At 38.8% G+C, this 15,647-nt stretch overlaps 1 protein-coding gene across 1 annotated transcript; it reads right to left on the bottom strand.

Annotated features, from left to right (window-relative positions):
* Positions 1 to 8,659: 8,659 nt before the first annotated feature.
* On the bottom strand, positions 8,660 to 10,336 carry LOC140122923 (serine/threonine-protein kinase SBK1-like). The gene is made up of 3 exons (XM_072144166.1): positions 10,219 to 10,336; positions 9,402 to 9,604; positions 8,660 to 9,265 (listed from the first exon to the last, which is right to left on the bottom strand). The coding sequence occupies exons 1-3, from the start codon at positions 10,334 to 10,336 to the stop codon at positions 8,660 to 8,662; spliced, it is 927 nt and encodes a 308-aa protein (XP_072000267.1).
* Between the last annotated feature and the right edge of the window lie 5,311 nt (positions 10,337 to 15,647).

Raw genomic sequence — 15,647 nt, 5'->3', positions numbered from 1 at the left:
GCTCAGAATTGGCAAGTACATGCACTGCAGAAACTACAGCCACCAGCAGATCAACCAGAAATCAAATATATAGAACGCTACTGTAGGCTTCAAGAAGCTGTTTGTATTCTCCTATGGCTATTTTCTAGCCAAGTATCAAAGGAAGCACACTACTATGCCAGATGAGATGACACTGAGTTATTGCCTAATAGAAATCCAACCCCTACTGAATTTTGCCACTTCGGCCTTTGCTATGGATATGTGCGCCACTAAGCGCAGAACACAGCGGTCGCAAGTCTCACTACAAATTGCTCAGAATTGGCAAGTACATGCACTGCAGAAACTACAGCCACCAGCAGATCAACCAGAAATCAAATATATAGAACGCTACTGTAGGCTTCAAGAAGCTGTTTGTATTCTCCTATGGCTATTTTCTAGCCAAGTATCAAAGGAAGCACAGTACTATGCCAGATGAGATGACACTGAGTTATTGCCTAATAGAAATCCAACCCCTACTGAATTTTGCCACTTCGGCCTTTGCTATGGATATGTGCGCCACTAAGCGCAGAACACAGCGGTCGCAAGTCTCACTACAAATTGCTCAGAATTGGCAAGTACATGCACTGCAGAAACTACAGCCACCAGCAGATCAACCAGAAATCAAATATATAGAACGCTACTGTAGGCTTCAAGAAGCTGTTTGTATTCTCCTATGGCTATTTTCTAGCCAAGTATCAAAGGAAGCACACTACTATGCCAGATGAGATGACACTGAGTTATTGCCTAATAGAAATCCAACCCCTACTGAATTTTGCCACTTCGGCCTTTGCTATGGATATGTGCGCCACTAAGCGCAGAACACAGCGGTCGCAAGTCTCACTACAAATTGCTCAGAATTGGCAAGTACATGCACTGCAGAAACTACAGCCACCAGCAGATCAACCAGAAATCAAATATATAGAACGCTACTGTAGGCTTCAAGAAGCTGTTTGTATTCTCCTATGGCTATTTTCTAGCCAAGTATCAAAGGAAGCACACTACTATGCCAGATGAGATGACACTGAGTTATTGCCTAATAGAAATCCAACCCCTACTGAATTTTGCCACTTCGGCCTTTGCTATGGATATGTGCGCCACTAAGCGCAGAACACAGCGGTCGCAAGTCTCACTACAAATTGCTCAGAATTGGCAAGTACATGCACTGCAGAAACTACAGCCACCAGCAGATCAACCAGAAATCAAATATATAGAACGCTACTGTAGGCTTCAAGAAGCTGTTTGTATTCTCCTATGGCTATTTTCTAGCCAAGTATCAAAGGAAGCACACTACTATGCCAGATGAGATGACACTGAGTTATTGCCTAATAGAAATCCAACCCCTACTGAATTTTGCCACTTCGGCCTTTGCTATGGATATGTGCGCCACTAAGCGCAGAACACAGCGGTCGCAAGTCTCACTACAAATTGCTCAGAATTGGCAAGTACATGCACTGCAGAAACTACAGCCACCAGCAGATCAACCAGAAATCAAATATATAGAACGCTACTGTAGGCTTCAAGAAGCTGTTTGTATTCTCCTATGGCTATTTTCTAGCCAAGTATCAAAGGAAGCACACTACTATGCCAGATGAGATGACACTGAGTTATTGCCTAATAGAAATCCAACCCCTACTGAATTTTGCCACTTCGGCCTTTGCTATGGATATGTGCGCCACTAAGCGCAGAACACAGCGGTCGCAAGTCTCACTACAAATTGCTCAGAATTGGCAAGTACATGCACTGCAGAAACTACAGCCACCAGCAGATCAACCAGAAATCAAATATATAGAACGCTACTGTAGGCTTCAAGAAGCTGTTTGTATTCTCCTATGGCTATTTTCTAGCCAAGTATCAAAGGAAGCACACTACTATGCCAGATGAGATGACACTGAGTTATTGCCTAATAGAAATCCAACCCCTACTGAATTTTGCCACTTCAGCCTTTGCTATGGATATGTGCGCCACTAAGCGCAGAACACAGCGGTCGCAAGTCCCACTACAAATTGCTCAGAATTGGCAAGTACATGCACTGCAGAAACTACAGTCACCAGCAGATCAACCAGAAATCAAATATATAGAACGCTACTGTAGGCTTCAAGAAGCTGTTTGTATTCTCCTATGGCTATTTTCTAGCCAAGTATCAAAGGAAGCACACTACTATGCCAGATGAGATGACACTGAGTTATTGCCTAATAGAAATCCAACCCCTACTGAATTTTGCCACTTCAGCCTTTGCTATGGATATGTGCGCCACTAAGCGCAGAACACAGCGGTCGCAAGTCCCACTACAAATTGCTCAGAATTGGCAAGTACATGCACTGCAGAAACTACAGTCACCAGCAGATCAACCAGAAATCAAATATATAGAACGCTACTGTAGGCTTCAAGAAGCTGTTTGTATTCTCCTATGGCTATTTTCTAGCCAAGTATCAAAGGAAGCACAGTACTATGCCAGATGAGATGACACTGAGTTATTGCCTAATAGAAATCCAACCCCTACTGAATTTTCCCACTTCGGTCTTTGCTATGGATATGTGTGCCACTAAGAGCTAAACACAACGGTAGCAAGTCCCCCTGCTAATTCCTCACAAAATGGTAAAAGATGCAAATTAAAATAAAAAAAGTAGAACGTTATTGTAGCCCTAAGAAGGGCTGTTGGGTTCTTTGAGAATCACTCCTGCCTAACAGTAAGCTAATAGAACACCCTAACGCTTTCCCTGAGCAGCAGCAGCTCTCTCCCTAGCGGCATCCAGAGACAGAATGATCCGAGCAGCGCGGCCAGCGGCTAGTCTATCCCAGGGTCACCTGATCTGGCCAGCCAACCACTGCTATCGACGTGTAAGGGTACCACGTCATGCTGGGTGGAGTGCAGAGTCTCCTGGCTTGTGATTGGCTCTGTTTCTGGCCGCCAAAAAGCAAAACGGCGGGAGCTGCCATTTTCTCGAGCGGGCGAAGTATTCGTCCGAGTAACGAGCAGTTTCGAGTACCCTAATGCTCGACCGAGCATCAAGCTCGGACGAGCATGTTCGCTCATCTCTAATTATTATGTTTTTTGATTAAAAAAATCAAAACACCAATTTTATAATTTTTTGGGAATTCAGGATCAATTAATTTTTGGCTAATTTTAATTTTGAATGAGCTTTCCAAGATGGATAAATAGTAGAGATGAGCGAGCATTAAAATGCTCGGGTACTCGTTACTCGATCCGAACATTTCCTGATGCTCGAGTGCACTGTGTTCTTTCACTGTGTTCTTCAATTAAATGATTAAATTAAATGTTTTAATTGTATTTTTTTACTGTTCTTTACTTTTTTTTTTTTTTTTAATTAAATGCTCGTTATCGAGCAGGGCAAATACTCGTCCGAGCAACGAGCCGGTCCGAGTATGCTAATACTCGACCGAGCATTAAGCTCAGACGAGTATACTCGCTCATCACTAATAGATAGGAGTTATATGAATCATCCTGCTTTCAGAATGGCACCTTTCAATAGATTAGAAAAAGATTGCTTTTAGCAAGCTTGTTAACCCTTTAAGAGCTTTACAGTAACTAAGAAAAGAATCAAGGTGAATCTTAGAATTTTCAAATGATTAGTCTTTAGATTTAAATGGAGAACCCCACCTTACAAATTTGTTGTAAAAATATTTTTTGAAACCCCTTTGATGGTGAGAGTCAGGACACCCCATACATTTTTGAATTATGAACTTGTTCAGATAATTCAGTCTTGACCAAATTCCCCCTGGATTTATACATATACAAGTGATTCTTCATTATTTATCTAACATGGTTATCCCCAAGTCATTTACAATAGCATCTGTGGAATAACCCATTATAGATTAGCCTTACCTTAGTTAACATTTTCACCAAAAATAAAAAAAGATGTCAGGTCATTATCTCCAAGAAGATGAATGTCATGTGATAATGTTCCAGTATATGAAAACTCTTTAGCTCTCAAGACACACAACCCATCTTGTACCTCTAATTTATGCCCAAGAGCTGCTATAAGGCCAGAGAATGTTATGTCTTATGTTTATACGTTCTATTTTGCCTCCCCCACCCCTTTAACTCTCAAGTGCTGGAAAAAAATATTTTTTTGTTAAAATAAACCATATGGATGCATTTTCTCCTTAGAAGTGTTTATTGAAAAAAACAAAACAAACAAATAAGGTGCTTTATACAAGAAAAGTTTCAAAATTTGACCCTGGGCCTGTCCCTTACCTCCACATTGATCTATAGTTTACTTATGCCACCACCAGTCACTGTAAGCAAGATGACAACTCCTTTCCTTTTTAAATTTTTTACAATATGGTTATTATTGACATGTTTTCCCATCAGTTCTCGTTTCTCGTATATTCTTTTTCATAGTGAAAGTCAATTAGCGAGATTCTTAGATCATCATCTGGGTCAACTCAAAAACCATTAAAAAATAATTAAAAATGTTCCACCTATTACAGGTTCCCAATGATAAATTAATCACAACAGTTATCTGTGGGACTGCAGGGACAATAACAAGTAATAAACGCATGCGGCATCTTGACAAATATCCATAGGACTAAGATGAAAGTGGGGACGGTTGAAGATTTAGTAACTACTTAGTAATATGCTTTCAAGTTCCATTATTCATTTATAAGTCCCTCACTTCTTGCTTCATCCTCTTTAACCCTTTCAGGACCTGGCCCTTTTTTTGTTTTTCATTTTCATTTTTTTACTCCCCATGTTCAAAAATCCATAACTTTTTTTATTTTTCCATGTACAGAGCTGTGTGATGGTTTATTTCTGCATAACAAATTGCACTTCATAGTTATGGTATTGAATATTCCATGCCGTGTACTAGGAAGCGGGAAAAAAATTCCAAATGCAGTGAAATTGGTAAAAAAACGCATTTGTGCCGTCTTCTTGTGGGCTTGGATCTTACGGATTTCACTGTGCACCCCAAATGACATGTCTACTTTATTCTTTGGGTCTGTGCGATTACGGGGATACCAAATTTATATAGGTTTTATGTTTTCATACATTTAAAAAAAAATTAAAACCTCCTGTCCAAAATTATTTTGGGGGATTTTGCCATCTTCTGGGGCTAATAACTTTATTTTATACTTTGGTGTACAGAGCTGTGAGTGGTGTCATTTTTTGCGTATTTTGATGACGTTTACAATGTTATCAATTTTAGGACTGTTTGACCTTGTGATCACTTTTTATAGAATTTTTTTAATTTTTTTAAATGACAAAAAAAGTGCCATTTTCGACTTTGGGTGCAATTTTCCGTTACGCGATTAAACGCAGTGAAAAACCGTTATCATATTTTGATCGGGCATTTTCGGACGTGGCGATACCTAATGTGTTTATGATTTTTACTGTTTATATTTATATCAGTTGTAGTGATTTGAGTTTTTAGGGTTTTTTATTATAATTTTTTAAAACTTTTTTTTTTTTTTTTTAGTATTTTTCAGACTCCCTAGGGTACTTTAACCCTAGGATGTCTGCACGATCCTATCATACTGCCAGTATATGGGGATTTTACTACTCATACATTACAATGTGCTGATAGCACATTGTAATGCATGGGTTAACCCAAAGTAGCCTCGGGTCTTCGTGAGACCCGAGGTTACCATGGCGACGGATCGCCTCTCCCCGATGACGTCACGGGGAGCGGCGATCCTTGAAAAGATGGCGGCGCCATTGCCGGCGGTGATCGAGGTGAAAACACCCGTGAGCCCTCTCCATGCACCCGCGGCCGACCCGTGACGTGCTATTACGTCACAGGTCGTGAACGGGTTAATGCTCTAGCTGGTCCAATACCAATAGATTGAAGGAAAGAAGTGATTTGTCTTGCGATACCTGCAAGAAAAAAAAAAAATACAACAGCATCACCCGTTCAATGGAAGAGCAACGTGCATTCAAACAAATCCTGCTCCTAATATATTACATATTAAAAAATATTTAAAAATCTGTTAAACTTTTAAATCTTAAATTATAAGTGTTGCAGGAAAAGATGCTGCTAAAGAAATTATATTTAAAATATTTAGTTTTCAATTTCTAATTTTGGAATATACACAATAAAGAAATCTGCACATTCAGCATGTAAGGAGAAGTAATTGTACGGTACATGTAATGCCTGGGGAGCAGAATTACATTGCAAAGTTTAAAACCAAATATATAGATGCATTAGGGCTCTAGAATTGTTACCTGTGAGTGTACTACATGCAGAAAATATGAGCATACAATAAGGGCATCTCCAAAAAGTGTAAGGCCTCTGACCTATTCCTATAGGAGAACAACTAGGAGCCTCCGATTACAATGCCTGCGCCCAGCTTAAAGAGAACCGGTCATGCAAATTAACCCACCCAAAAAGGCTTCATTAAAAACAATGATTGTCCTTCTCCCTAAATGGTTCCATTCCATGGCTACAATGTTACAAAAAACAGTTTGTTATTGGACTCGCACCAGGTGAGGTGAATATAATTTAACAAAGCGAGTCCTGCATAATAAATTATACTTGGACAGGCTATGATATTCTGCAGTATGGAGTCATCAAATGTCCTGTTACATACATAGGCTAGATGTTGCAGATGTATCTGCTCACATAAAATCCCAAAAGCCTCACTGGAGTATGGGGAGAATTAGAAGTCCATAAAGACAGGCTGTGATTTCATTTAATCAGATACATACATGGTGTACAGTTTAATGTTAGGAGGCTTAAGGACCTGTAATGATGTCACTCTGCAGCATGTCATGTGACCAAAGAGGCATGGGAAGAAGATGGTAGGGGCTGGTCAAACAGATCAAGTCTTCTCTGATACCAGGGATTATAAAGTTGATTTATGTGGATGTAAGGAAAACAATTTTTAGCTAAATGGAGGGTGTTAGTTAATAGGGCTCCAAACAAAAAAAAAAAAATAGATAAAAAGACAAAATTGTTATTACCATTACTGTCTGGTCCGCTTTGTGTTTCTCCCAATCTCCTCTACTCAGTCATCATCAGGTTTCCTTTCGTCTCGCAGGTAGGCGCAATCCCATAGAGAGAGAAATGTTTTTATAAACAATCTACACAAATTTCTTGCATTTTAAATAAAAAGACAAAAAAGAATCTACAATACTCTTTTACATCTCTGGTTAGATGATTTAACCCGTTCACGACCCGTGACGTAATAGCATGTCACGGGTCGGCCGCGGGTGCATGGAGAGGGCTCACGCGCATAGGCGCCGCCATCTTTTCAAGGATCGCCGCTCCCCGTGACGCCATCGGGGAGCGGCGATCTGTCGCCATGGTAACCTCGGGTCTCACGAAGACCCGAGGCTACTTCGGGTTAACCCATGCATTACAATGTGCTATCAGCACATTGTAATGTATGAGGAGTAAAATACACAAATACTGCCATACTGTAGTATGGCAGTATATGATAGGATCGTGCAGACACCCTAGGGTTAAAGTACCCTAGGGAGTCTAATTAGGGTTTTTTATTATAATTTTTTTTAAACTTTTTTTTTTATTTTTAGTATTTTTCAAACTCAAATCACCCCCCTTTCCCTAGAACTGATATAAATATAAATAAACAGTAAAAATCATAAACACATTGTGTATCGCCGTGTCCGAAAATTCCCGTTCTATCAAAATATGATAATGGTTTTTCACTGCGTTTAATCCCGTAAAGGAAAATCGCGCCCAAATTCGAAAATGGCACTTTTTTGGTCATTTAAAAATAAAAAATTCTATAAAAAGTGATCACAAGGTCAAACAGCCCTAAAATTGATAACATTGTAAACGTCATCAAAATCCACAAAAAACGACACCACCCACAGCTCTGTAAACAAAGGTGTAAAAAAGTTATTAGCGCCAGAAGATGGCAAAATCCCCAAAAAATTTTTTGTAAAACATTATAAAACCTATATAAATTTGGTATCCTCTTAATCGAACAGGCCCAAAGAATAAAGTAGACATGTCATTTGGGGTGCACAGTGAAATCCGTAAGATCAAAGCCCACAAGAAGACAGCACAAAAGCGTTTTTTTTTTTTTACCAATTTCACTGCATTTGGAATTTTTTTTCCCGCTTCCTAGTACACGGCATGGAAAATTCAATACCATCTCTATGAAGTGCAATTTGTTACACAGAATATAAGCCGTCACACAGCTCTGTACATAGAAAAATAAAAAAAGTTATGGATTTTTGATCATGGGGAGTATAAAATGAAAATGAAAAAACAAAAGGGCCAGGTCCTGAAAGGGTTAAGCAGTTCTCCAGATAATAAAAAAAAAAAAAAAACTTTCCTAAAAGTGAGAATCTTATTTGGTCTAGAATATGCATTATGGCCTAAACCTTGCCTTGTTGTACCATTATAGAGCTAAACACTGAAGATGCACCCTTCACCTTTACTTAACAAGGATAGAGACCAAACTCAAAGAAACAGCTAACCAACATTTTCAGAAATATCTTATCAGATAAATGTAATACTTACGTTTTTTGAGTTCCCAATGTTAGTCGACTGATCAAGAAGCGCCAGAACCTTTTAGGGTCCCACAATGAAGTCCTAAGAATTTTCCACTTCCAATCCAAGAGTCAGCATAGCATCTTCCTCCGTGATAATGATAATTGGATTATCCGCTTCCATTGCATGGTTTAACGTGGTACCTTCTTGGTTCTGTGTTACAAAGTTCTCGATAGGTTGACTTTCACAGTCCACTGGACTTTCAGCCTCCCATGGTTGCCTCCATTAACATCCGTTTTCCAGGGAAAATTAATGTAATTTAAGACTGAAAGAACTGAGTGTCTACAAGATTGGTCCGGAACAAGAAGATTGCTCAACATGGTGATTGCTGCAGGGGAAAATTGGTCCCAACGAGCTGGTGGTAGAATATAGCTCAGATTGTCCTGCCAGTATACATATACTTGGTACATGATGTCATCACTGAAGGCGCGTCTCCAAGGATAATATCCAGTAAGGGTGACAAATAGTAGTACCCCAAAAGCCCAGGTATCTACACTAGGGTGTAAAATTAAATATTCCTCGTCCGAGATGTCACACAACTCTGGAGACATATACGGGATAATGTGCGACATTGAGATTACAAAGCTACCTACTGGCTGAGTTAAGCCAAAGTCACCAAGCACAATATGATGGCAATCTCTGTCCATGAGGAGGACATTGTCCGGCTTCAGATCCCTGTGCACCAACCCTTTATGGTGCATGCAGTCCAGAGCGCTGGAGATTTGGACTGCACATCTTTTTACTATCTCTTCTGAAAGTCCAGCCTGCAAAAATAAGATGAGCATCATAAGTTACACACATATAGATTATACATGGTCATATACATCAGTAAGAGGAGAAGATGTTGGGTTGGTTAATAGGATAATAAGGTGTATGTTACAATATGAAGGCATTTCTTACCTCAGCTTGAATGAGGTGATGCAGTGTTCCCGCTGTTGCCAGCTCCTGAGTCATCGCATAGTAGTCCATGGTGTGTGTAAATATCGGGTAGGTTGTAATAAATCCAGGGTGCTCCGAGAGAGAGATTGATAGGGACAGTTCCATTAGAAAAGATTTCAACTTGGTCCGGTCCTTTCTCACCAACTTCAGTGCAAATGGTTTACCTAAAGAAAAGACAATTAGATGTTACCTCCTAGATCTCTCTTGATAAAATAATATTCTAATAACCATACAGGTAATGGATTAGTTGATTACAACAGCCCCAACTCTTAATCCAACAGCTGATAAGTCACCTCCTCTTTCCCCATTCATAACACTTGCATGATGGGTGGAGTAAAGTGAGCACATAATTGACAAAAAAGAAGCTGTGTGTTATATGGACATTTGATTGACAGATATTTGATCATTTTCTATAGGATTTCCTTCTGTTCTGGCTCCTTTTGCCTACAGTGAAGCACAGGTCTCCTTGTGTAAACTCCTAGCTCGGCAGGAAATATCCTGTACGCTAACCAGTTAGTGGTCACAGGAGAGAGAAGAGCGAAATTCACCGTTCTCACTCAAAAAATAAATACATTTTTAACAAAATGAGGCAGATACTACCAGAGATTACAACAAATCAGGAATAAGGAACGGAGAGTCCGAAATTCCTCTGTAGATTACATCATTAGTCGATTCCACCAATATGAGCAGAATAATATTTATATTGCGCAACATTTTACAATTTGTAATCTAGTGTGTATTAGTCTACATATCCAGCTTTATGGCCTTGGTCACATACCTGTAAGTTTGTCTTGTGCAAGTAGGACTTGTCCATAAGCCCCCTGACCAAGCCTCTTGATGATCCTGTAGCATTCGGTAATCTCCTCAACCTCTACAGTTTGGAAGACTGGTTCCATTTTGGCTTAAGGATTGGTGAGGCTTGATCTTGAGCAAATAGTCTACAAGAAAGAAAATAGAACGTTCAATAGGTCTTCATGCCAACATATCATCACAATCCATCATACTTTAGGTATTCACAGTATAATATGAAAGGACTAGGTGACCACCCCAAAATAATTCATAATGTTGGACTTAGAATTGTGGAAAAATCGAATAACCAATAATAACCAAGAGAGGGCTAAAACGACATTTTATTCTAAACAGTTTTACATTATAACAAAGTTGTTGTTATCTAAATATTATTTTTAGTTTTGCTCATTATAGGACATTGAAAACTCCAAACTCATTAGTAATAACATCAGGAAAACAAACCAACAACAAAAAAAACATAACTTAGATGATTGGTCTTACCTTAGTTCTGTAGTTGTGGTTTTAGGTGAAGATGTCCAGTCAGGTGTCTTTTAAGAAGTTGAATGAAGTCGCTCTATAATGCTTGACCCACTGGTAGCAGTTTACTTTGACCACCTGCCTAATCATTGTATTCATGAACATCTTCTTTTGGTTACAGTATTATATCCCACATATGGAAGTATTGGGTAAGAACCTCATGTAGCATAAAGTAAATTGTCCCAGATTGAGGGTACAGAATCTATACCAAGATTCTTTATAGATTTGCCAGGTCCGAATTGTTGGGTCACTGAGGATTATGTTTTTAGTAGACAAGTGGCTGGTCACTCGGGCTCCAACAACCATAACATCCAGTGATCAGTGGAATAAAAGGTCTATAGGTACCCCCCCCCCTACAGTTATCCAATTTGATAAGATTAAGGAGATTATGGTTGTACATATGACTCCACTCGCTTCTATGGAGCATCAGGACGTAGATGTTCCACAAGAGTCACAAGTAATTTTTTTTCTCATCTACACTAACATGGGGTAACACTGGGGATTTGTGGACCCCTATTTCATGTGATTGCTGGAGGAAGGGTGATACTTGGGACCCCCATCAACTAGGACGTCATGGTAAAAAAAAAAACAAAAAACCCAACTTTTTTCATTCCTCAGGTTTGGAATATTGAAGACTCTTTGATAGCTAATTAATATGAAATCAGAGGAGGTCCAACAATTGCTGTATTCTCCGATGTTGCGACATCCACTGATCCAATATTGAGAACCAACTTATAGTTGAACAATGTATTTAACAAAATTGCTAATTTTTGACAGGGTAAAAAGCAGGGTAAAAAGCACCCAAAAACTGCCAAAGTCCCACCACAATGGCAGAAACATTCCTACAAATAAATATAATCATTATAGATGGAAAATCAGGGGTGAAAAATAAAATATCTGCAAAAACCCATCGTAACTTGTAGCCATAACAGTAGACAAATCCATAGTCCTTACTATAGTGTTGCGGTATGGGTAGCGTACAGCCCCATGCATTTCAATGGCCAATACGTCCATCCATTTTGATGGATGTACTGCCCACCGTATCATACCATACCTGGAAAAAAAATTTAGAGCGTGCGTCATCTTTCCCTATAATTAGGGCCGTGCCACAGTTCTCCCTACAGAGAGGGCAGGGGTGAGCTATAGCCTGGGCATGCATTTGTTCAAGTGAAACCGGCCTTTGCCTGTAAGTGGGGTGGGGGGGGGTAGGGAAGTGGCTGAAGGTTGTGGGAGAAAAAGGTGCCACGTGTATCACCCAACTAATGGGCTTTATCAGGGGAAAGCAAAATAAACCTATTATGTTCCTTGTCAGAACACGGCTACAGCTACATGTGTGCTTGATATGATCAGTGTTTGAAGATGGGTGCATAAAATTCATATACAACTTCAAGGGCATCTAGTATCAGAATTAAAATCTGTATGCAAAGGAGCCTGAGTGTCTCCAGGCTCCATTAAGACCTATGGAACCTGAAGCCCCTCAGGCTCATTTGTCTACAGATCTTCATCCTGGTGGTAGATGCCCTTTAAGATTGTACCAACATTTGAGGAAAACGGACTTCATTTATTTTGCCAGGTGCAGCCAACCCTCTCATATGTATGGGGCTCACCAGTCCACCTACGGCGTTTTGCCATGTTTTTCAGAGCACCTCATTGGTTAGGTGTACGAAGAAGTAATTTTAGTCAGAAGAATGAATAATATTCCTATCATCTCCTCTCCAATGTGAACGTCCTGGGTGTACAGCAATAAACATGGAGACTAAAAAGTCACTAAGTGGCCATTTACATGTTCTGATGTGCATAATGGTAGGGCCAAACATGGGCCCAGGAGCCTTATAGGGTCCATATAGAGACCTTAATACAATGAGAATAGGATTATATGCATTAGAATTGGGGACCTGGTGCAGATTATATATTATGAAACCATAGTTTTAGGTTACACCTCTGTCTTTATGAGGAGTTCTGTGAAGTGCATCTATAATAAGGAGAGGATCAAAAGAGATCCAATCCTTCTCCTAGTTTCTCCATGGGGTCAAAGTGATCAAACCTGTGCCCATTACCATGATATTCATATCTTAATCTTCTCCATATGTGGACACAACTGTAGTTATTGTATAATTATATTATTCTTCAAGGAAAAATTTTCTTCTTGAAAAATGTTAACACCTTGAAAAACATTTAAAACCTTCAAAAAGCCAGCGGTTTACATCTGACTTCTCCTTGTCTAGAAGACAAACCCTATTCCTAAGCAGGACCAGATTCTCGTTATCACTTTATACAAACACATTTTAGTGCATCAATTATTTTAAAATACATTTATATTGTTTCCGATATGGTTAAAAGTGTTGAAACAAACCCAACACAGTTGTCCTAAACTCTTCTTCGTCTAGAACGAAATAACTCCCAAATCTTAAGCAGGACCAGCATTTCATTATCGCTTTATACAAACCCATTTCAGTGTTTGTTTGTTTTTTAAATTTATCAATAAACAATTTTATTTTTCAATACATTTTGAAAATGAAAAAAAATTAACCCCTTTCATGCTGAGCGCCCTCCATACAAGTGGGGTGATTGCAGCTAACGTTCTCCGGTTATTGATTGCCGCCGGGGGCAGACAAAAGGCGGCATCGTGTGGGCATGATGGCTATGATTGTCGCTCTTCATTACGTTATCGGGGAGTGATAATCTGTCGCCATGACAGCCTTGGGACTTTACAAGACCTGAGGCTTTATGGTTTCCGAAGATCTGTTACAATATGCCAGTGGCGCATAGGATTTTATATATGATCTATTACTGACTGTAGTATTGCAGTATATAGTAGGATCAGACAACCGAGGGTTAAAGTTCACTAGGGGGCTATGAAAAATAGTTGGAAAAAAATTGAAATCACCCCCTTCCCCATTTCCTAAATATAAAACAGTAAAAATTTATAAACATGTTGGGTATCCCTGCATCCCAAAATGTTCAATCAAAATATAACTGTTCCCAGTGTTGAACCCCATAACTGAAAATAGCCCCCAAATTCCACTTTTTTGCCTTTTTATAACATGAAAAAAATGTATAAAAAGTGATGAAAAGGTCAAAATGGTAGCAAATAAAACTTTGGCTCATCCCGGAAAAAAATGACACCTATCACTTAAGCTCTGTAAACCCAAGTATGAAAAAGTTATTAGCCCCACAAGATGGCAAAACAAAAAAAAAAAAATTCTTTCAGACAGAAGGTTTTAATTTTTAAAAAATGTATTAAAAACACAAATCCTATATAAAATTAAGTATCCCCATAAACTTACTGATACAAAGAATAAACAAGATGTTTTATTTGGGGCACAAAAAAACAGTGGGGCACACAGTGAAAAAACATGAAAAAAAAGAAACCCCAGAAAATGGCGCAAATGCATTTTTTCATCAATTTCCCTGCATCTGGAATTTTTTTTCCCCGCTTCCCGGTACATGGCATGGAGTATTGTCAATAACAAGTGCCATTGGTAACCCAAAACAAGCCCTCGCACAGCTCTTTACATGGAAAAGTAAAAAATTATAGATTTTTGAAGGTGGGGAGTGAAAAATGGAAACACAAAATGTAAAACTGCCTGGGGATTAAGGGGTTTAATTAATGGGGTAATTCACTATGGATTATTCCTTTTAGTTAGTTGCAAGGTCTTATATGGTCAGAAGTTGGGAGAAAAGCCAGACACAGCACAGATGCCCTTCTTCCATAGGGGTGAATAGTAATTTCCGAATAATAATTTAGATTTACCTCTATGGGAGCGTATTCTACTTTTTCACCCAAGACCATAAGCACACAACCAAGCTCAGGTGGTGGAATCCTACCAGCACACAGTCCGCTTTCCATGGGTCTAGCATGATTGTGTGTTGGATTTTTCCCTCACTCCACCTTAAAACAACCCGAACTAGAGTAAGTTCTGGTCTGGAATAAAATACACAAAACCTGCATTATACCATTCACTAATGGAATATATATAGGAGCAAAGGGAGGACATACAAGGTCTAGTAGTATAGACTTATAGTACTGGTGCCAACTCAAACCTTTTTTTCTAAAAAATACTTTTCCTTTTAGTTTTTCGTGTAAGTGGCAAATTGTGTGATAACACTTAGGATATATATAGAGAACCTTGTATAATCTATGCATAAAGTAATTGGGGGGCTTATATTAAACCCCCTTTAGGATCCAGCACATTGGAACACAAATTTTGGCACAATTATAGAAAAACTAACCATGTTCAGAATGATATGATTTCTAGAGAAACGCAGTCATGTACAGGATACGTTCTGCCGGTTTGTTCTTAAGTTGAATTTGTATATATGTTGGAACTGTATATTTTATAATTGTAGCCCCAGACCAAATTGGACAATTGGTTTTTAAAACTGTTGGGTTGTCATAAGAACCAGGATTTACAATAATAGGGGTCGTCTAAGTCAGGTGTTCTTAAGTAAGAGAATGCCTGTAGTCTTACCACTCAAATTTTATGGTAAATTATGGTTTCTATCCGCTTAGTGTTGGCATAACTTTAAATATTATTATAATTTTAGATTAAAAATCAAAACACCAATTTTATATTTTTTTGTGAATTCAGAATTAATTAATTTTAAATTTGAATGAGCTTTCCAAGATGGATAGATAGGAGATATATAAATCATCCTGCTTTCATAACGGCACCTTCCAATATATTAGGAAAAAAATTAGCTTTTAGCAAGCTTGTTAACCCTTTAAGAGCTTCACAGTAACTAAGAAAAGAAAAGAATCAAGGCGAAGCTTAGAATTTTCTAATTATTAGTCTTTAGATATAAAAGGAGAAAACAAATTTTGTTGTAAAAATGTTTTTTTGAACCCCCCCCCCCTTTCCCCCATGTATTGTTGTTGTC

The sequence above is a fragment of the Engystomops pustulosus genome, chromosome 3, assembly GCF_040894005.1.
Source record: "Engystomops pustulosus chromosome 3, aEngPut4.maternal, whole genome shotgun sequence".
In the NCBI taxonomy this organism is placed as follows: Eukaryota; Metazoa; Chordata; class Amphibia; order Anura; family Leptodactylidae; genus Engystomops; species Engystomops pustulosus.
Note: the sequence above shows the minus strand (reverse complement) of the source record. Positions and strands in the feature narration are given on the sequence as shown.

Excerpts from the sequence above, each read along its gene's own strand:
- LOC140122923 (XM_072144166.1), bottom strand. The coding sequence starts at position 10,336 with ATGGAACCAGTCTTCCAAACTGTAGAGGTTGAGGAGATTACCGAATGC. Across the intron at positions 9,605-10,218 it reads TGCACAAGACAAACTTACAG|GTAAACCATTTGCACTGAAG; the intron begins GTATGTGACCAA and ends TCTTTTCTTTAG. Across the intron at positions 9,266-9,401 it reads ATCACCTCATTCAAGCTGAG|GCTGGACTTTCAGAAGAGAT; the intron begins GTAAGAAATGCC and ends TTATTTTTGCAG.